Source organism: Eschrichtius robustus, chromosome 19 (genome assembly GCF_028021215.1).
Source record: "Eschrichtius robustus isolate mEscRob2 chromosome 19, mEscRob2.pri, whole genome shotgun sequence".
NCBI classification, from domain to species: Eukaryota; Metazoa; Chordata; class Mammalia; order Artiodactyla; family Eschrichtiidae; genus Eschrichtius; species Eschrichtius robustus.
In genome coordinates, this window is record NC_090842.1 from 14,102,432 (window position 1) to 14,124,011 (window position 21,580).

The 21,580-nt window shown below is 61.2% G+C and overlaps 1 protein-coding gene across 2 annotated transcripts in view; it reads right to left on the minus strand.

The window, feature by feature from the left end:
* Window positions 1–885: 885 nt before the first annotated feature.
* Window positions 886–21,580, minus strand: part of VAC14 (VAC14 component of PIKFYVE complex) — a 98,197-nt gene continuing 77,502 nt past the window's right edge. Inside the window, exons 15-19 of one of the 2 annotated variants that reach the window (XM_068527467.1) lie at window positions 11,103–11,277; window positions 9,600–9,718; window positions 8,332–8,411; window positions 6,198–6,348; window positions 886–1,490 (exon numbers count right to left, since the gene is read on the minus strand). In XM_068527467.1, the coding sequence (XP_068383568.1) occupies window positions 1,328–1,490; window positions 6,198–6,348; window positions 8,332–8,411; window positions 9,600–9,718; window positions 11,103–11,277 (688 nt within the window). In that variant the 3' untranslated portion in view covers window positions 886–1,327. Of the gene's footprint in view, window positions 1,491–6,197; window positions 6,349–8,331; window positions 8,412–9,554; window positions 9,719–11,102; window positions 11,278–21,580 lie in introns of both variants that reach the window. The other variant, XM_068527468.1, reaches the window with a different exon arrangement.

Here is a 21,580-nt window from a genome sequence, read left to right on the forward strand (position 1 = left end):
GATGCCACCTGCATGGGGTGCCCCAGACCGGGCCTTTGGGGGTGGTGGTGTACTGGTCCTCAAGCAACCTCTTTCCTCGGGTTGGGGCCGTGTGGGACCAGCAGAACAGAGGTGGGCCACTGTCCCCAGTCGCTGATGCCAGGGTACCCATGTATGAGGGTGCATGTGTGTGTACGTTGGCCATGGTGAGTTCAGTCTGTCAAACTGTTCTGGAGACTCCAGGCAGGGAAACCCACCCTCCCGGCCCTATGCTGGGGCTCTGGGGAAGAGCCCGCGCAAGATCCTTCTCTTCTATTCCAGGGACCCACAAGAGCCACTTGGGAGATCATTAGGCCCATCCGAGGCTTCCCAAAGCCTGGGGTCACGTGGACTCTGGCTTATAGGTTTGGTGAGCTAAGGCTCATTTAGCCAAATCAAGGGGTGGGGATGTGGGAAGCCCACCCCTTGCCCCGCCCAACTCCCTGCGCTGGTCTGGGCCTTCCCCTTCATCCCCAGTGACCTGGAATGTTCTGCAGTGTGCCCCTTCATTCAGAAACTCCTGAGGCTCACTCAGTTCATCTGTCTAGTGGGGACATGTCCCATGCCCCCTGGGCGGGGGTTGTCAGGATGGAAAAGTCAGATTAGGTGCCTGAGAAGGCAGGGTTCGGGGGCCAGGCCAGTGCTTGGCGCTCTCCAGGAAGAAGGGGCTGGTTCTACAGAGGTGAGGGCTGGGCCCAAGCCCCACACCCCAGTCAGGTGAGCGTGCAGAGAGCGGCCAGCCTCTCCTGGCAGAGCCAGCACTCCTGGGACCACCATGAGAACAAATTTCTAGGACAGGCAGCAAGGTCCTGGGGCAACTGCAGCACCAGGCGGGGGCAGGCATCAGTGGGAAGGAGCAGGCCAGGCACGGGTTGCGTTTCTTTATTGGGGCAGAGGGTGCACCATTCATATGGACCTCTGTGCTGGTCCCTGTGTGCACAGATGTGTATACACATATGTACACACACATCCGCACGAGGCCAGAGCTCTGGTGCGCTGGGGAGGTCAAGCTCTTTTACAAGAGGGCATTAGAAAGAACCCGATTCCAGAAAATGGGGGCGTCTGAGGCTGCGGCCTCACCCTGGCGGGAAGCCAGCTCCGTCTGAATGCCAGAGTGCAGCTGACCGCGCTGGAGGGCCTGTGAGAGGAGCTTGGGTAGACAGGGCTTCCAGCCCCCAACCCTGCCCTGCGCTGGTGGCCAGGCCCAGCCCTGCCCCTGAGGCAGGTCCTCGGGTCTGTGGGGAGGGGGCCTGAAGACCCCAAGTGCTCCATGGGACCACTGCTTGGGCCCTTCTCCAGGCCAGGCCTATCAGAGGACAACCCTCCGGTCCAGGTGATCCCCACGCCCACTCCGCTGGTGCCTCACTTCCAGGTGCTTCTTCTGGACCCTTTCAAAGTGCTGCAGCAGCTCGGCGTAGTCGATGCTTGGGGAGTCTGCTTTCTGTGACTTGGGGGCTGCCTTCAGACCGTCTCTGGGGAAAGGGAGCAGAAGGGCTCAGCGTCAGTGTCTCAGCACATGATGGGGCTGCTGGAGCGGGTAAGCATCAGCCACAGGAGGGCAGTGGGGTCGGGGCAGGGCCACAGGCTGGGGGAGCTCGACCTCGGGGAGTCTGTCCACCTCAGGCCCAACAACCCTTCCCCAGCAGTGAGCCCCAAAGAGCAGGGAGCCCTATGAGCATCCCCTCCCCCACAGGTGGTGGGACCAGTCAACACTGCTGCTTGGATAGGGCCTTCAGCCTGTGGGCTGGCAACGGTGCCCAGAGCAGGCATCACATCGGGAAGCATTTCCTGTTTATGAGTGGCTCCCTTTGGGGTGAAAGCCAGGGCTAGGAGCCAGCCAGGAAGCCAGCTGGGGCCTGGAACAGGGTCCAGGGAGAAGGGGGAGGAGGCAGCCTGGCCCTTTCTTTGGGGAAGGGCTAGGGCCGGGGACCACAGGGAGGGCTGAAGTCTACTGGCCCTCAACTTGGCAGGACATCTGTTTTTGAGTGTTGGGGCCCAGAGGCCTGCAGTCACTCTCTGTCCCTGGGGAAGGAGAGCTGGTCTCACCACTGGGCAGCTGATGCCTCCGGGAACTCCGCTTGCTAGCACTCTCCCCAGGTGCTCTGTACCGCCTCACGGCTTGTGCACTGCACAACTGCCATGGGCCTGATGCTCTCTATAGTTGGGCAATGCATTAGCCCTGCTGTCCCCTTCAAGCCCAGTGTTTAGCTTGCCCCGGGACACTAGATCCACTTGGGCCCCTGTCCCATTCCTAATCATCACCCCAGCAGAGAGTCCCAAGAAAAGACTCTGCTTCTCCCTCATTCTGGCCTCACTGGAAGCCGACCTCTGTGGGCTGGGAAGGATCTGCTTCCAGGTCCTGAGGCCTGGTGGCCCTGGTAAGGGATCTCATGAAGGCTGTGGGCTGATCAGCTAAGCAGAGAATCCTTGGGCCCTTTGAGTTCATGAAAAGACCCCAATATGGCGGGAGAGGTCCAGGCAGCAGCTGAGCACAGGAGCTCGACAGACCTGGACCCAACTGTAACACGACCACCCCCTAGCCACTTGACCTTGGGCAGGTAACTCAGTATCCTCCTCTGTAAGGGGGCGCTGCCACAGGAACCACCCCATGGTGGGGTGGGTGAGGATTCCTCCATACTTGACATGAAGAACTTGGCCTGATGCCCAGCCCCAGCCTAGGTACCCAATGGGTGCCCACTGTGGCTACAACTCTGTCCCTTTGAGGTAAGGCCAGCCGGGGCCCAGCAGCTCATTCCATTTGGGTGAATCACAACGGTGCTGTGACCATCCCACCAATGGTCAGAGCCTGAAAGCCATCTCTGACAAGCCACCAGGCCCAGGGGCATTGGGAACTCTTCCCATGGTTGGGATGCCATCTGGAGCCTGGAAGTGGGCCCCTGTACCCCTACTCAGCCTGTTCCCTTCCTGTTAAAGACACACCACCTGACAACACCTTGGATTGTGGCCGTGGCTGCTTCTTTCTTGGGCCTCAGGCCCTGCCTCCGGAGCTGGGACTCAGGCAAATTCAACAAAGATCAAAACGAGCTGGGTGGGGCTTGCTCTAGGGGGCCAGACTGCGGGCAGCATTCTGGGCTCTGGCTGCTGCTTTCAACTCCCCTGGGAATGGGGAAGAGACATCCCTGTCCTAGTAATCTGTGGCCCAGGCGCTACTGCCCCAAGAGAGCAACTCCTGCTCCTGAGGATGCTGAGGGACACCCTGGAACTTGGAGCCCTAACTCCAGGGGGTGGCCAGATGCTACCCCAGCCCATGTAGGCCAGAACAGGGGGAGAGATGTGCAGGCCAGAGATGATCCTGAAGTGTGTTGTCTGAGGCTGGGCACCCACGGATCTGTATGCTCCTCTCCGCAACACTCTTTGCATTAGATCCAGAGGAGGGAATCTGAGATTAGGGGTTGCCAGGGAGATGCCAGCAATGGATGGCAAATCCAGGGTGATGTGCACAGATGTGGCCAGGTGAGGGTAGGGGTGGGGAGGAGTGGGCCGCACCTTGCTCTCTGGGCCCTCACGGAGGCAAGAAGTCCTTCCCCCCCATGACTCAGCGTCCCTTTGGGCAGACCCTTCCTGGCCTGAAGTCTTGGTAGCAGGGAGGGGTATGTCCATGGGTACGGGGACTCCGCTGAGCATTGAGGCTGGGCCTCTCCCTGCTAGTCACAGTGGGCACGGCCGCTGCTCAGGCCTTCACGTTCTCTGTATGTTTACAGCAACCCTCAGGCAGTGAGTGGCTAGGGGACACCCAGCCAGCAGCACAGAGCTGGGGTACCCAAAGCCAGCCCTCTCTCCTGCCACCGCACCCACGCACCTGTCACCAGCTTCTCCTTCAGAGGCTTCCTCTTGCCTCACTGAGGAGACGGTCCCTGGGGAGTGGCCCAGAAGCCCGAGCGGAGGGCCAGGGTTCCCTAGCCCTGCCGGCACCCTGAGTGCACACAAGGGGGGGCGGGAATGGGCAAGGAGCAGAGACTCCCCCAGCTGTTCCCGGCACACGGGCCTGTCGGGCAACCTGACGCTGTCTTCCAGCTGCCCGCCTCTCCCGGGGCTGAGACTGTCCTCAGCCCCCTCTCCAGGGCGGGAGCTGTCCCTCTGTGCCCAACCCTGCAACCTGACCCTGCCCCCAGCTGTTCCTGAGGCCCCTTCCTTGCCCAAGGCTCCGCTGCCTTTTTCTATGACAGCTCTTCCTAGGTCCTTGCAAAGAAAGGCTGGGAACCCAAAGCCTTGAAGACTGAGCGGAACCGCAAGGATCCATTCAGTCCAAATGCTCACTTACTGATGAAGAAACCAAGGGCCCAGAGAGGGCATGGGGCTTGCCTGAGGTCACAGAGCAAATCCGCAGCAGAGCTCGGACCACATCCTAGTCCAGGCCTGCGAACCATCCGCTGACCCAGAGGCCTCAGCCCTGTGGCTCAAGACTTCCTGACCCTGACCATGGGAGATCTGGGGGAAAGCCTCATCCTCCCCAGCTTTCCTCTGCGGACTCGCTCTACTCCGGCTTAGGGAGCGCAGGGAGGAGTCCGACCACTCTGAGCCCGCCTTCCTTTTCCACAGGATGTTCCTACATGAGGAGGTGTAGCAGGCAGAGCTCTGAGAAGGGACGGGCCCTCAGCAGCACAGGGGCTGTGGCCTGGCCCAGAGGTCACAGGGAAGCAGCCGTTCCTGCCTCCTTCTCACTTTCAGCTGTACCTTCCCGCCTAAGTGGCTGCCAGGGCGACCCTAACACCCGTTGGGCACTGGACAGGCCAGCAGAGGCCAAGCCAGCAAAGCAAGGTGTGGCGTCAGGGCCCTTCCGACTCCCAGGAGATAGAGGTGCTCCGGCCAAGGGAATAAAATGCACACCTGACTCTGCGGCTGCTCCCGCTCCCCTGGGACACTCAGTGCGCTGAATGCCTTCCCCTGAGGATTAGCCGGTGGCACCACGAACGGCTGGGACAGGGACTAGCCCTCCACCCCTGAGCGCTGCTGTCTGGGGAAAGGGGCAGGGTGGGCAGGAGCTGGGCCTTGGCCTGGGGGCCACACCTGCTGGGGGCTCCCAGCCCCTCCAGCGGCCTGAGGCTCACAACCCGTTAGGGGCCCCACGCCCAGCCCCAGGAGAGACCAGGTCAGGTGGGAGGGGTGGTGGTGGCCTAGACCCTGGGGGACGGAGGGCACAGGGGCTCGGGTCAGGGGCCCAGAGTGCCGGGCAGGCCCATCTCAAGGCTGCCTGCATCCATCGCAAGGGCAAAGGCCCGAGACCTTTGGCGGGGGGCGAGGCGCCAGGCCTGCTGAGGAGGGTCTAACAGCTTGGGAGGGAATTCTAGACACACAGGGCATCTGATGCAAGCTGGGTGCGCTCCATTCAGCGTAAATCTTCTCAGTGGCTCTGCCTGTTTCCATGGCGACCCGACAAGTGAAATTTTCCATCTCTGATGCCAAATGCCTGTGGATGAGGCAAAGCCTCCAAGGGTTACCAAATATAGACATGACCCAACAGGCTCTGGGGACTGGGCCAGCAGTGGGTTCAGGGTGGGAGCCTGGATGCCCCCGAGGGGCTGCAGCCCTCCTCCCCAGAGGCTGCCGTGCTGGGCCTCTCCACAGTAGAGCGCCTGGGACCCGTGCTTCCCGCGGACAGGTCGCAAGCGGGGTAGCCACGGGCACACCCTTGTCTCCCACTCCACTCAGGAGGAGATTGGGAGGGTCCTAGCAGTGCCAGGGTCACTCAGTGGCCAAGGGTTGGGCCTCTGCTACAGATGGGAAGGGAGGGCTTTCTGAGGCCCGGGAGGGACCCTATGTAGCTCTCTTGCCCATGTACCACCTGGGACGCAGTGTCTGAGCTGGGGCACGAATTCCTCCCCTCTGGACTTTCTCTCCAGGGGCCTCTGTTTGGGTCACGCCAGCACGCTCTCGGGTTTTTTGATTTAACTCCACCCTGACTGCTGGGAGAAGGTATTCCGACTACCTACCACCTCACAAACGCTCCTAGAATCTCCCAGCCCGGTGCTCTGATATGGAAACCCAAGGGCAAGTGGCTGCGGGGCGGACAGTGTCCGCAGTGACAGGAGGTGTGATGCCGAGCTAAGGGAGGGCCCTGGTAGCCCCTTTAAAACTCCAAGCTCGCCAGGCCCTGCCAGCCCAGCCGGCCCTGGCCCTGCTCGCTGGCAGAGCCCCGCCCCCATGAGCTGGGCACTTACCCTGTCTGCAGCAGCTCGGGGTTGGGCACGCACTGGAGCCGGTGGGAGAGCAGCTGGAAGGCGCTGCTCTGGGGCAGCAGCATGAGCAGGCCGTACAGGGCCTTGATCAGGTACGGGTTGTTCTTCACATCCAGCAGCTGCAGGCGCAGATCTGTGGGAGGGCAGAGGGCAGGGGTCGGGCACTGCTCTGGGTGGCACCTCAGCCTGGCCAGGAAAGGGCCAGCCTGGTGGCCAGGGCTCCTCCCAGCCAGACATGCCTGCCTCTCCTCCTGCAGCGTCTTAGCCGTCCCCACGATCCCATTGTTCTTTCTTCTGACCTGCCCACCTGCCTTCCGTCTGATCTTCCCAACAGTCACCTCAGCCTGGCGACCCCCAACCTGCTGCCAGGCCTGGTCCCCTCCCCCAACACTCACTGCCTCCCTGGCGATGAGGGGGCTTGGGGCCTGTAGCGTAACAGATTCCCCGGTCTGCTCTGCACGTGCCAGCACGAGAGAGCTATAAATAGGGTGAGCTGGAGAGAAAGACTGGATTAGGGCAGCTTTAAGGGAGGGCAGGATGGAAAAACGCTTTGGTGTGTGACTAAACACACATCAAGCCCATGAGTGTCTGGTGGATGCTTTTGGAAATCCATCTCAGCTACCAGCCCTGCCTCCACCCGACCAGACGGCAGGGAGACGCTCCCGGGTCTTGCCCAGCATCCGTCCCAGATAAACAGGCCCACGTGGCTCTCCTCCGAGCCCTTCCAGGAGCATCACTCGTTTCTACCGTCTCTGAGGCCCAGTCTCAGGCATCCTTGGTGGAGGACAAACCACAAACTTCTGGAGAGACCATGTCACCCCAGCAGCTGTACGGGGGCCTTGGGGCCAGGGTGAGCCAGGAAGCAGGGGCCTCTCACAGCAGCCCCTCCCCTCGCCCCAGGTGGCAGTCGTGCCCAGGCCCAGTGACTCCAGAAGAGGCGGGAACCTGTTTTGAATCTAGTCCTGGGCCTTGGGTAAGCTGCGCTATGGGGCCAAGCCTAGACCAGGGGGGTCTAGGGTTGGAATGGGTGCTGGACAGGACCAGGGGATGTCTGCTGTGGTCACCCCACCAAAGCCCTGGGCCTGGAGAGAAGATGTTCGTGGCTTCTCTAGGGTCAGGCTGGACCTGCCCCCAGGCGAGCGTGTGCCAGGCTGCCCTGGGAGGCCTTTGGGGAAGTGAAATGTCAGGCCAGGGGGCCATTTGGGACAGGCTTCGAAGCACTGCCCTGGGAACAGGGTCTCCCTCCTGCTCTTGGGTCCCCCGGGCATCTGTTACTGTGATGGCTGGCTGTTTGGAGAAGCTGTCTTCTGTTTGGATGGGAGGGGGCCCCTCGGCCCCTGGGTTTGCCTTTGGGCTCCAGGGTGAAGGCCGATGGGCTCGGCCTGGGCAGATCGGGGCACCACCACAGCAGGAGGCCTGGGTGACCAGCCCGGCAGGAGGGTGGCCACCGGCAGGGCTGCCTCCCGGCTTCGCTACCACGCCGTAAGCACACGAGCGTCATTCAGAGACTTGCCTGCTTTGGGGAGCGGGCACTGTATGTGTTGAGGCGCCAGGAGCTGCACTCGCCCCAGCCAGCTGCCACTTTGCACATTCAGCCCGGGTGTTACAATCAGGCAGCTCCTGCCCATCAGCTCCCAGCAAACGCCAGCTCTGCTTTGCAGAGGGACGAGGGGGTGGCTCCTGGGCACAAGGGAGCAACCTGCGGGTGGGCCCAGGGTGCCCCCAGCTTCCAAGAGCCACGGCAGAGGGCAGCGTGCTCAGAGGGGTGGCCGGGGACAGCCCTGGGACGGCTGCCCCACCTGCCCCCCGGCGGCACTGCTCCACGTCTCCCCGGCAGAGGTGACACTATTCTTCAGGTGGGTTTTGCCATCAGCGCTGGCCTGGGTCGAGCCCCGCCTTAAGGCACACGGGCAGGACCCACGCTCTGATGCCGCGTGTCCCAGCCCTGTGTACGTCCTCAGCCCTGTCATCCCCATCCTTACGTTCTTGACATTCTAGAAGCATCCCTGGGGTGACTGTTCTCGCTCCCTCCCCAGTGGCAGCCAAGAGCTGCTCTCTGAGCTTGGCTCCCTCCCACCTCCCTCCAGGCCTCGGAGGCCAGAGGCAGGGCGCTCACATGTGAAGATGGGGCACTCGATCAGCTGCACCAGCTTGTCTACCTCCGTGAGGAAATCCACAGTGACCTCCAGGTCCCCGCTGGGTGGGTGGTCAAGGGAAGTGGGACCACTGGCCAGGGCAGCCTGCCTCTCTGGGGGCGGGGGCAGCCAGGGAGCTGGGCCCTAGGGGCTCGACCCAGCGGCAAGAGCACACCTCCCACTGGGCCCTGGCTTCCAGGCACAGAGCGTGTTTCCACCTGAGCAGGATCAGGACACAAAGGACAGCAGCCTATTGTCCCTCTGCCTTTCTGTCCCTCTAAATGAAGAGCGGCACAGCTGTCCCCCTGTGCGGGCACTCCGGCTCTGCTCCGGCAACTCTCTCCTCTGTGCCCTCCAGGCCCTGAAAGGCTCTCACCACTCTGCAGCCTATGGGGGAGGGCTGGGCAGGAAAGGCCCCTGTTCCTGCCTGAGTGGATGCCTGTCAGCAGGGCCAAGGTCAGGGCTGCTGCAAGCCTGGGGCCTGCAGTCCTCGGGTCACACCGGTGGCTGAGAGGAGCAAATCGTAGTTTGAAGGCGAGCGGGCAGCCTGAGGGAGCCAGGCGAGGCCACAGCTGACCCTCAGTGGAGGCACCTCAGGGGCCCTCTTTCCTTACCCCCCAACTCCTGGCCCATCAGGGAAGGAGACCAATTTTGCATCCTAAATGTCTGTCCAATCCAGGTCACACGCCAGGCATTCACAGAGGAAGCTGGTTTGCTTCACGGTGTTTCAAACAAAAGCCGACCATGGATGCCTTTCTCAGAGGCAGGCCCTGAGGGGCGCTCCCTCTCCCTGAGGCCTCCCCTCCAGCCTGCTTCTCCCTGTCGTGTCCTCTGCCGGGCCCTGGCTCTGTGGCCCCCAAAGGTCCTGAGCTCCTCACCTACCGGCCTGCTGCAGCCCGGCAGCCCCCCTGCTCCCGGGCCTTCTCTCCCCACCCTGCCCCAGCACCGGGCAGAGGGCACCCTGCCTCTTTCTCGGGGCACCCTTACCTAGGTAAGCCCCCGTCCCTGATCCCCAGCTCACAAAGCTTCTCCAGGGCCAGCTCCCCTCTACGAGGCCCTAGATGACCCTGTTTCCTCAAATCCACCCCTCACGGTGCCCTCACGGGTCCTGATGTCCCAAGGCCCGGAGGCGGAGCGCAGGGTCAGGGCAGAAGGATGGCAGTCGGGCCACCACGTGGGTGGGAAGGGAGCACCCGGCCCCCACCTGTCCCTCAGAGGCTGGGCTGGAAGAACAGTGAGTGAAGGATACAACTTCTGGATGAGGTCGTAGGCGTGCCGGTAGTTCTGGGTGAGGAAGCAGAGGGACACCGTGGTGACTGGGTTGTGGCACCAGGAGCGGTATAGGCAGCAGAACAGGTTCTGGCTCTCCTGAGGGCGGAGAGGTGTGAGCAGTTAATCGAGCCCCCGCTCCTTCCCCACTCCTTCCCCACGGGTCCGCGGCCCAGACTCAGGGCCCCGCTCGGAGCGCCAGGGAGCCAGCTCAGCCCAGCTGGGAACGAGCTGTCACAAAGGAAACGCTCAGACCCTGTCATTACTCTCCGTCCCACAGAGCCACGTGGTGATGGCTGTGAGGGCCTGCTCGGGAGTGAGCCTGTCCTTTGTGCTGGTGTTTCTGCCCTCGGCAAACAACAGTAATCGTCCTCTCCACAGCCCTGTGGTCCCGGAGCCTGTGGGGCTGGCAGGGGGTGTGACCGGAGGGGGGCGGGGAGGAAGCTTCCTCAGGGCCCAGGCTCTCCCCGGCAGCGCCCTCCTGCCGTCCTCAAATGCCAACTCTTCCCTCCTCTGCAGCCCACCTTGCACTCGGGAACCAGCCCAGGAGCTGAGCCCACACTCGAGAGCCCCTGCCCTGAGGAACATTCTTTAGGCCTCTGCGAACGTCTGGAAGGAACCACAGGAAGAAGGCAGGGGTGTGGCCTGGGTCATTCCCAGTGGCTCGGCCCCAGATGCCCTCAGGCGCAGGCTTGGATGTCTTGGAGACTCCCTGAGAGAGGGCCGAGGCAGGGTCTGAGCTGGGAAGGTGGTGACCACAGCCCAGATGAAACGCCTGGAGCTGCCAGCATGTCTGGGATGGCGGCTACCCCCGGGGGCCCCCTCCTTTGGGCCGAGCAAGGCCTTTGACCCGTGTCCCCCAGAGCAGCTCGGTAGAATGGTGAGCGCCTCCCTGCTCTCTCTGACCAGCCCTGGTGGGGTGGGTCCTCACCGAAAGCCTGGGCCAGGCAGCACTGTGACACACCCTGGCTTACACAGGGCATCCTGTGAGATGTGTCCCTCTGTGGGAGAGAGGGGTCCTGGCCAAGCAGGAGGGTGAGGAGAGCAATGACCCCCGATCCCCAGCGGGGTTGCAATCCAGAGGCCTGACCCTGACTGGGTGACACGGCCCGGCAGGTCTGACCCTGCCGGGTCCTGCGAGGCGGGCTCGGAACCCAACCTTCTCTGTGTGCGAGGAGGCAGTGCTGGTGGGGGGCGGGGTGTCAGGGAGGGCACGTGGACCTGGAGCAGGGTCTGGAGTCTTCTGTGGGCAGAGACCTCCAGAGCGGGTAGCTCCAAGGAAGCCCGCTGTGACTCCCTCCCATGGCTGGCACTTACACGCAGCCAACCCAGGGGGACCCCTATTTGACAGCGGACCAGGGAGACCTCAGGTCACATTCTCGTCTCCTCCCCGCCAACCTCCGGGTAACGAGGGCTGGGCTGGCATGGCCGCGCCCGTGGGCACATAGATGACACCAGGCTGGAGCCCGTGGGCGAGGAGTACCGGCGTCTTCAGGTCCTTGAGCTGGTTTCGCAGCTGGAAGAGCTCAGTGGAGGTAAGCAGGATGGTGTTGAGGGTGTGGACCATGGTCGAGGCGAACTTGAGGTCCTCCTCCCGGAGCAGGATGTCCGCCATCGAGTGGAAGATGTTCTCTGCGTTCAGCAGGAGGCAGAGCTGCCTGGAAAACGGGCCGAGTGGAGGCTCTGGAGACCTCTGGGCCTCAGCCTCGGAGCCCTCTCCTTGGTCTTCCTCAGCAGCTCCTGAGGAAACCTGCTCTTTCCTGGGCCTGGTGCGGGACCCTGGCTCTGGGGCCTGCGGGGGGCCAAGGGGGCTGCTCACAGCGGACCTGGCTCCACGCCTCGCGGCAACTCCAGAGCCCCACGGGCTCCATCTATCCCCCCACCCACCCCAGGCCAGGAAGTGGAATCCCGAGAGAAGCAGCGGGGCCTCTGGCTACCAGTGTGGCCCCAGGAGCCCTGAGGTACCTTTCTGATCTCCCACATAGCATAGCAACGCCTCCCCATGTGCCAAGGTGCTCTGTGTCCCTTCCTGGCTTTACTTTTCTGGCTAGAGATTATCTTTACGTGACAAATACGCATTCTGGTCATCCGTGGATGGTGTCCCCCCACCCTCCCCCGTGAGAGCCCCTGGGTCAGGAGCTTGTTTGGGCTGTTCACGGTGCCACCCACGCCTGGAGTGGTGCCTGCACGTAGCAGGGGCTCGGTAGGTGCTCGTGGGATGAACAAACCCTAAGGCAACCCTGAGTTTTACCTTTGCTGTTCCGATAATGAAACTCTGGTGGGGCGGCCAAGTGACTCGGCCAAGGTCACGGGATTACTTAGGGCCACTTCTTCCCACTATCTCTCCTCTAATAAGAGTCTTGTGGGGGATAAGGCGTGGGCTTTGTGAAAAGGAGTCTCCATTTTATAAAAGGGAAAACAGAGAACCCAGAGAATGGAGGAGGAAAGCAGTTTTCCCAGGGTCCCTGGGCCAAGGTGACGTCCACAGTGACAGGCAGGTATCAAGGACAAGGCTCAGGGAAGCCTGTTGACCTCCCTAGTTTGCCGCTTGCCCACAGAGGCCTGGCCTTGAGGGGATGAGCAGGCCTTCCTGCTGGGAGTTTAAGGATCCCAAGGCTCCTGAAACTAAGAAGAGCAAACCAAGGAGCTGGCAAGTGGCTGGTAAGGAGGGTGGGGTGTGGCCCCCGCGCCCTGCCTGTTGGGCGCCGGTGGCAGCATGGCACCCCTTCCCCATCTCCTGGTCTCTGCTCCACGGAAGCATCCACAGACCAGGCCTCAGGCTTGTGGGGACAATGGGTCTGAGGCCTCAAGGTCTCAGGTGCTGGACAAAATGAGCCCCATTTGGAGCCAACCAGCCTGAAATATGTCCACCCCAGGTCACCGAACTCACACTAAACTCGGCGTTATCAGGGTCTGGCTTCCTGTTTCCTTCCAAACGCCAGCCACGCCTTGGGGCCAGACTGGAGAAGATTCTTCCCCACACCCGGCTCCAAAAAATCCCAGAGCATTTGGTAACAGAGAGGCCAAACCACGAGGCGCAAGCAGCAGGCAGGCCGTCTCCAGCCTAGTCCCAGCTGGAACCGGCAGGCTTGGGCAAGAAACCACCAGAGAAATGGAAACAAAGCTGTTGGGGGGATGGGGCCGGCGGGTGGCGTGGGGAAAGCCGTGCCATCGTTGCTGGAGGGTAGGGGGAGCCCCCCTGCTCACCTGGTGTGGGTGGAGGAGGGGCCCGGGCCCTGGAGCCTGGTGCCCCTGACCAGCTGTGTCACCCAGTGTGTCTGTGTGACAATTTCTCCACCTCCGAACTGGGGGTGACATCTACCTGCAGCATGGGGGCTACTCAGAGGGCAGTCATCAAGACTAGTGGCAACTCGCGTGGGTGCACAGTATGTGGCAAATGGGACCCCTGGTTGGGTACCTTGTTGGTACCACGGGTGGGGGACGAGGGCCAGCTCCCAGGAGGACGCCTGGCCCTTCAGCAGAGCCTAGGCAGCACTTCCTGTCCCCTCGTGGTCCTCCCACCCCGAGACGACCCCATCTCCAGGACTGTGGGATAGAAATGTTTCAGGAGGGCAGGCCGGGGAGGAAGGGGAGCATTCTGACAAATGGTCACAAATGCCCGTCGCCTGCAGCTGCTGCCGTCTCCATGACAGGGGCCAACAGCTGAGGCTGCTGCCAGGCAGCGCTCTCCAGGGACCACAGGCCTGATGGGACCCGCAGCAGCTGAAGGGCGGGGGTGGTGCTCTCACGTGAGGATGGCTGAGGAGGGTGCGGAGGGACAGGCAAGGGGGTGGCGATGAGCAGAGGTGGGCGCCAAGGCCTCCTGCTGTCCCTAAGAACCCGGAAACACTGGGGAGCCACAGAAGGTCAGGGATGGCAGAGTATTCCGGAAATACTCTTGCCACCACGGCGCTCTCCTCCTCTGCTCTCTCCCTGGTCTGCACCTCTTGGTGGTCATGTCTGGTCCCATGGAAATCTTCAAAGCCATCTCTAGATCAGCGGCTCCCACACGTGCCTCTTGAGCCCCCACTGAGCTCTGGATGGACACCGCCTGCCTGGTGGACGCCCTGCTGGGCTGCCCAACAGGCATTTCAGACTCGGCGGGGCCAAAGCACATCTCTTGGTTTCCCCCTAGACTCTGGTCCCCCAGCCTTCAGGGGGGCATCGGCGCCCCGCGGCCTCAGGAAGTGGCATCACTGCCCACCCAGCTGCTCCAGCCCCAAACCAAGGAGTCCTCCTTGATCCTCTGGGCCCCTCTGTCCAGTGTACCAGCAAGCCCAGGGGCTCTGCCTTCAGGGCACACCTGGCTCCCGGCCCGTCTCAGCTGCCCTGCCCTGGGCCAAGGGTCAGCCCTCTCTTGCCTGGTCAATTCCAAGCCAGCTTCTAATTGGTCTCCCTGTGTCTTCTCTCACCCCACCATTCACCCTCCATGCACCAACTGGGGCGCTTCTTAAAAAGCCCTAATCAGGGCTTCCCTGGTGGCGCAGTGGTTGAGAATCTGCCTGCCAATGCAGGGGACACGGGTTCGAGCCCTGGTCTGGGAAGATCCCACATGCCGCGGAGCAGCTGGGCCCGTGAGCCACAATTACTGAGCCTGCGCGTCTGGAGCCTGTGCTCTGCAACAAGAGAGGCCGCGATAGTGAGAGGCCCGCGCACCGCGATGAAGAGTGGCCCCCGCTTGCCACAACTAGAGAAAGCCCTCGCACAGAAACGAAGACCCAACACAGCCATAAATAAATAAATAAACAAATACTTAAAAAAAAAAAAAAAAAAAGTCCTCATCAGAGCATGGGCCTCCTCAGCGGCTTCCTGCTGGATCTAAATAAACCCAGCTCCTGACCACGGCCTCCAGGCCCCACACTTTCTGGTCGGCTCCTCACCAACCTCGGCTCTTATGAGTCCTCCTTTACCCACGATGTGCAGGCCTCTCCTGCGTTTCTTCTGTTCCTGACCTCTGCCCTGGCCTGGGCAGCTCTTGCCAGGGCCCAGCGCACATCTGGCTCCCTCCAGCCAGGGAGATCTCAGCTCCAACCCCAGCCTCAGGGGAAGCCTCTGTCCCACGCACACCCCTCTGCCACCAGCCCTTTCTAAGGGAAGTCCTGTTTCTTTCCAAGCGTTTCTCATCACCTGAGTCATCTGGTTGATGGACTCGTTTACTGGGTCCCCTGCTGTCTCTCCCACCAGAACATGAGCTGCAAAGGGCAGGGCCTTGCCTGTGACCCTCAGGTCCCTCATACCAAGAATCACTTTTGCACATTACCGCATGGAGGAGATGCGCTGATCTCCACCCAAGGTTTCATGAACAGACCCGGAGACGTTCCTCTGCCCCATTCCAGCACATCCCTTAGCTGCTCCTGGGCGTGCCCTGGCACGTTGTGCCAGCCTGGTCTGCAGAGAGCAGCTGCCCTGATGGTACATTTTCAGCCTATCACCCAGGGCCTGGCTGCCCGGTCCAGGGAGACCTCAGGAGACGCCCAAGCCGCCAGGACAGCCTGAAGGGTCAGCCGCAGCATATCATACCAAGGGGTCTCCCCCTGAGCACCGCTGATTAAACCACCACGGGAGGGGAGGGAAAAGGAGGGGAGGGACGGGGAGGAGCCGGGAAGAGGGACCATGGAGGAGCGGCAGCGGGGGCACACGCGGCATCTAGCCTTCATGCCCTGCCCGCTGTGCTCTGGATGTTTGCAGCTACACCTGCTTCAGGGGGGTTGTCTCCCCTGCCCTAGGAGGCCGCTGGACAGAGCCTGGAGGGCTGCGGCAGCGGCTCACAGGGCTCCATCGAAGGGGGCTCCAGCCCTGCAGACCGGCAGGGGCAGGAAGTGGGGGGGAGTGGCGGTGGGGGTCACCTGTCACCTCACCCGTCCTTTGCTGTCTCATTCCAAGGTCACTGTAGTCTGAAGAAAAGAAAGACGCCTCCAGACTGCCGGGTCATGAAGCTTCCAGGAGGCAGGAATAATAAAGTGTTAGCTCCCGGGGAGCCCTGAGCACACGCCGGGCACCGTGCAGAGGGTGTTACATGAGTCCGCTTGGGGCAGTTCAGGGGAGATGGAAAGGACAGTGGCTCACGTCTGCACGTGCTCACCGGGCTCAGGGCACCGTCTGGGCATTTTAGGGGAAGGCGAGTCTGGGTCGGTGGGCTGGGCTGTACCTTGCGAGCTCTGGACACCTGAGCAGGATTCTTCCTCCTGCATCAGGAAGGTAAGGGAGGAAGGAAAGGGGCCCACTTTTCACTCAGCCCTGAGTCTGTGGCACGACCCACAGAGGCGGCCTCAGTCTCCCTGCGCCCGGCCCCAGGCTCCTCCCGCGGCATCCTGAGTCCTCACACGAGCCTGCACCCCCAGGCAGAGCGGCCCAGTCACACAGCTGCCCAGGGGACGAGGAAGGGTGGATCCAGACCCAGAAGCCAAGTTCCTTTCCCCACTTTGCCTCCTAGGTGCCTGTCGTGAGCGGGCACGGGGGCTGTCCCCGCCTGGGGGCGCCTGGCAGATGGCTGCCTCGCAGGGCTGCTGCGTCATCACTTCTCTGTTGAGCCCCCGCCCGGCTTGAGCTGCCTGCTGGGCTCTCAAGCAGAGCATCAATAATGGAACACAGCTTGCAAGCATTAAACATTTGCCCATATTTTTTAATACCCATATTAAAGTGCTATTCATCATGAGACAATGGCTTGGAAAATACTTGGGGACAAGGCAGAGGTGGGGTGGGAGCGAACTTGGATGAGGTCTGGGGGGTCACAACCTGGAGGCCCACCTTAGGGCCGGGGTCCACATGCGTGGGCCCCAAGGTGGCCCGTGGTGTGTGGCCGTGAGGCCCCGCGGATGGGGCTCTGCCTCCCTCTCCTCCAGCCGCCCGCTGCTGCCTGGACAGCTGTTCCCGTGCTCTGGGTCTGGGTTCATGCTGGGTAGGGAACAGCTCTCTTTGGTCCCTCTGTCACATACCAGGAGCTCTCAGAGGAGCAATCTGCCTTCGGTCAGCTCTGAAGCCCCCGGGACGCAAGAGAGGGACCGCCGCTTTCTCTAATGCACAGAGAGGCCTTCTTTGGGGCGGCCTCAAAAGGCCAAGACACTTGCTGGGGCCGAGGAAGTCACTCTGGGGCAGTGCCTGCCTGGAAGTGGCCACACCACACTTGCTGGGCTGGTGTGAGCTTCGTGTCACTGTCCCTTCAACCACAAACACTGGCCAAGCATCCACCAGACTCTGTCCCTGAAAGGCCACTGGCCTCGGTGGTGGCCATGGTGGGAGGTGCTCTCCTGTCCCCAGCCTGGTACCCACCCACGGCCCCTGCTTCAGATGACATGTGGGCCAGAGCGGGTGGGAGGAAGACATCAGCTGCCTTGCAGGAGGCTTGGAGAGGGCCGGTCGTGCCCCGAGGCCGTGTGGCCCAGGCTGGGCGGGAGGAGGCTGCCTCACGGGGGAAGGCACGGGCAGAGGCCAGCCCCACCGGGCCACCAGGGAGCCTGGTGCTGTCCTTTGCTCTGTCCTGGCGTGGGAAAGGGGCCACACGCCGCTTCTTTTCTAGGGACCTGGACCAGGTTGGGCAGGGTCAAGTCTCAGTGTGGAAGCCAAGACCTGCCCAGTGGCTCTGAGCCCTGCCCTCCCCCTGCCTGGGCTGCGTGCATGGCAGGTGAGAAAAGGTGCATGCCACACTTCAGGCGCCTCTCGTCTAGGCATCCTGGACAGCAGGGCCGGATAATTTCCCCAGAGGCTCCACCTTCTCCCTCTAGCCTGAGTCTCCTTCCTTGGTCTCCATCCCCAGCCGTGCGTGTCCTGACCAGGCCAACACTGTGCATGAAGGGCCAGGCCCTCACTTCCTCTCTCCTTTGGCCGCTAGCTGGTGTCCACGTCCCCTCAGTGGTCCAAGGCCAATGGGACACGGGCTTTCCTGGGAGACACCTGGAGCCTCACAGCCATAACTCTGAAGTGCAGCCTAATGTCAAGTACAGAGATCACAGGGGCCCAGAGCCATTCCCACCGGAAAGGGCCCTCCCTGCCTCGTCCCTGCCCAACAGCTGGGATCCTTTAGAAATTTAAAGAGAGAGCAGCTTTCGCATTCTATAACATGAGAATAGGGGAGGAGGGAGTGGCCTCCCCTCCGAAGTTCAGAAAGCCCCAGAGTTTCACTGTATCCTCCCCCCACAGCTCCCTTGCTTCTCTTCCTTTCCAGCTCTCTGCTTCCCAAGTATGAAAATTGTAAATCTGTTTTATTTATTTCAATCAATCCTCGGCAGTGTGCCCCTCAGGGCAGAGGCAGCCATGGTAACCCTGCTAACTCATGCCTAAAAAATTCATCGTGTTTAATGCAGTCGATGTGTCTGATACACTTATAAGTTTTTTTTTTTTGGCGGGGGGTGGTAGGGGTGGGAGGAGGGGGCATGAGGACTTGTTTTTCTGGGTCTTGCTGGGAACTGGTGCAAAGGGGATGGAGGGAGGGCCGCAGCATGATGGGGAAGAGGCAGAAGAGGAAGCAAAGGGTCTTCTGTCCACTTGGCTCTCCGTCTGATTGTTCAAGAGCGGCACGGCCACACTCTGGGGGGCCACAGACACCTGAGCTGGGCTCCTCCGGAGACCTTCAGGGGAGGCCTCCTTTGGGCAGGAGCGGCCTGGAAAACCAAATGGTCTCGTGGAGGCAGCTGGGGCCTTAGACCCCCCGTGCGAGACAGCCCCTCTCTCCAGGCTTGGGGTTTGCTCTAGGGACCAAGGCTTCCTCCACTGCCCAGGGTGGTCTGGTGGCCCTTCCTGCCCACTGCCCAGGACAGGAGCCAGCTTCTGCGCATGCCCGGCTGACCCACTGGGCCTCATTTCCCATGTGTTCTTAGCAACCTGGTCAAGCCTGGCCCCACTGTGCACTCACAGGTGCCTCTCCGGCCCCCTCCGGGCCTGTCCCACATGGAGCTTGCTCCAAGCATGGCTGGAGGCAGGTCAGATGGCAGGGGTGGGACCCCCTGCTGGAGGCTCCGGGAAGACCCCTGGGGGTCATCTCTCCAGGCCTCCGAGCCTCAAACCCTGGGTAGCGAAGCCCATGGCTTCAGAGCATTTCATCTCTCGAGCCCTCAGGGCAAATGAAAACAAAGGGGTGGGCCACCAAAGGAAATCCTGTTGTCTCCATGACATCAACTCCAACAAGCCCTTGAGAGAGGCTGGGCTCTTGCCTCTCCCGTCACAGGGATTCCCTTCAAGCTGAATCACCATTTCCTCAGCCTTGGCCCACATAACTGACATCTGTGAGCATTTTCTCCATATTAGGCACGTCCCGTACCTTAAATCCCTTTGACACGGGACAGGCGTCATTTTAGCCGTCCTCTTTTCCAGAGGATGAGAGCAAAGCCCAGAGCCTTGCCAAGGTCCCCATCTGGTCCGCCCACCTGGGCACCCGAGCTCTTAGCTGCTGCCTCGCCATACACCCAGCTCGCGGGATCCAGGGCCCAGCTTGCACAGGGGTTTGGAAGTGCTTTTTCTGGAAGACGGATGGTTTTTTGGGGAGAAGGAGGGCACCTTGGCTACAGATATCACTAGGCCTTCTGATGGACCAGAGTCCAAGTTTCTCCAGGACCTTCCTGTGGCTCTGGGGCAGTTTATCTGCAATCCAGCTCCTTCTACCCAACCCTCACCCTGGGGCTACCTCTGGGGGTGGAAGGCACTGACCACACTTGGCCACACCTGGTCGGGACAGTGATGGGCTGCTCTGCTGCGGTGGTGGCCTGTCTCCAAGGGGTGAGACAGGAGGCACAGCCTGGGAGCCTGCGGGGAGCGAGGCACCCACGGGGATGACTCCATCAGCCGGTTCCCAGGCCTGCTGCTGCCTGAGCTCCAGGGCGAGGCGGGAGTTTTAGTACAGTGACTCCCGGCGCTCTGAACCCAGGCTGAGACGGCCAGGGAAAGAGCATCCTGAGCCCTGCACACCTGGGAGTGCCCTGGGTTGACCGTTAGAGAACCGGATGGAACTTTTCTCCCCTTTGAAGTCTTCTGAGCTCCTGGCCTTCCAGGAGGGATTTCCTCCCCAGGACACACTCAGCCTCCCACTGAGGTGGCCCGGCCTGGGAAGAGGCTTCGAGCTGCCTCGACGCCAGTGCACAGCCAGCCTGGTAAACTGTTTCCTGGCCCCAGACCTGCCTGCCCCCTACGCCGCTGCCAGCTTCCAGCCAGGCGCACAGAGGCCCTCAGAGATCAAGCGCTCGTGGGACAGAGGAAGAAACTGAAGCCAAGGGCTGGTCCAAGCCACACAGCCGGGGCCGTGGTGGAGTCACGTCCCTGACCCAGAGTTCAAGTTTCATACTGCCAGACAGTCCCACATGGTATGTCACCTGCAGAAGGACAGACCTCTCCTCCCGGGTCAGCCCCCCTTTCCACTTGAGGGCTCCAACTCCCTGTGACGAATGCCCAGGGCACAGACACCTCTTCGCCCCATGACATGTGACCTTAATCAGGGTCCCTTGAGGTAGAGGGTCTGTCTTGGGACAGGTAAGGGAAAGGCACCCCTGAATCTCTGCCATTTCCCCCTTCAAACTAAGAGGGTGACCTTCTGAGAAATGAGGCAGCCAAGTAACAGAAGTGCCAGGAGCCTGGGGAGCCCGGCTGGGGCTGCCCCATCATCCCTGGGAAGGGCTCTGGGGATTGCCCCAACAGTCTTCCTGTTACCAAGCTGCTTTGTTCACATTTTCCTTTACATCATCCCATTATTCCCAAACTAGTCCTTCGTTCCAGGCCAAGGGATCACTCCCTGCTGCTGCTTATACGACCACAAACGCTTACAGACGGTGAGCACTTCCTCCCTTCCACCTTAGTCAGCGTGAGCCCAGACGCCGAGGCCTGAGCTCCCATAACTCTGCCCCTCTACCCTTAAAGCCAGGCACGCGACTTGGGCCCAGCAGCCCAGTGGTCACTGCACCAAAGCCAGAATGTCCCCCTCCTCAAATTCTTCACCCAAATGGGCTGTCCTCGTGGTGTGGGTCCTGCCGGGTGATCACAAAGATCTACTTCTATCTCACATTCCTGTGGTGACTCCTCCAAGGGATTTACTGTGCCTTGAAGAGTTCCCACTAGGGGCTGCCATTTTGCTCTGGTGGCCGTCTCAGTGCCCATCTCTTGCTCCACCAGTGTACCTGCCCACCCAGAAGGTCTCACAGTGACCCTCCAGAACCAGGAGAGCCCTCCATGCCAGAAAGAGCCCCTTACTGAGAGACCCCTGAACCTGGCTTACACTGGAGTTACCCGAAGACCGTTTGGGATACTCCAGGAAGTGGGCGATTTGTATTCCTAACAGGCTTCACAGTCAGGACCGAGAACCACTGTCCCCAAACTGCCACTGCTGCAAGCCCGGCGATGCCACTCTCCCTGTGGAAATGGGGAGGCTTCACCAGCAGCCACAAAGGGCTGCAGAGCCTGGGCTCTGCCTCGGAGCTCTGGTGAAGGGCCCGTTGCTTTCCTTCTCCCAACCACACCCTCACCTCCCCAGAGCCAGGGTCCTGGTTTTCCCTGCATTTCTGCCTCGTCTCCACCTTAGGGTCCTAAGCCCTCTGTGCACAGCCCTGACTTGCGCTGTTCAAAGGGTGGAACAGATGAATTCTCCGGCCAGACTTCTGCCTGCCCAGGACTGCACGGCCATCTCCTCCGGCGGTGTCTCCTCTCCCAGCCTCAGAGGCCCTGGGGGAGGAAGCTCAGCTCTAGCCCCCTCTGGCATGTGCCTCTCCCGCCTTCCTGGCTACATTTGGCTTCCACAGGAGATAACAGTCTCCGATTAAGGAGCTAGACTGATTAGTGCCTTTCTGGCCTTCATATCTTCAGTCTGGGAGTTTTATGGAATTTTATGAACTGAGATTGTTTTCTGTAGCTCTTTACAAGTGCCCACTTAAAGGGCACTGAGATAAACGTCAGAAAACAGAACGGCAAGTGAAACACTAATAACTACTGCTGGTAACAAAGAGCAAATATCACAGCAGCCTCACTGCTGAGTCTCTTGGACAATGT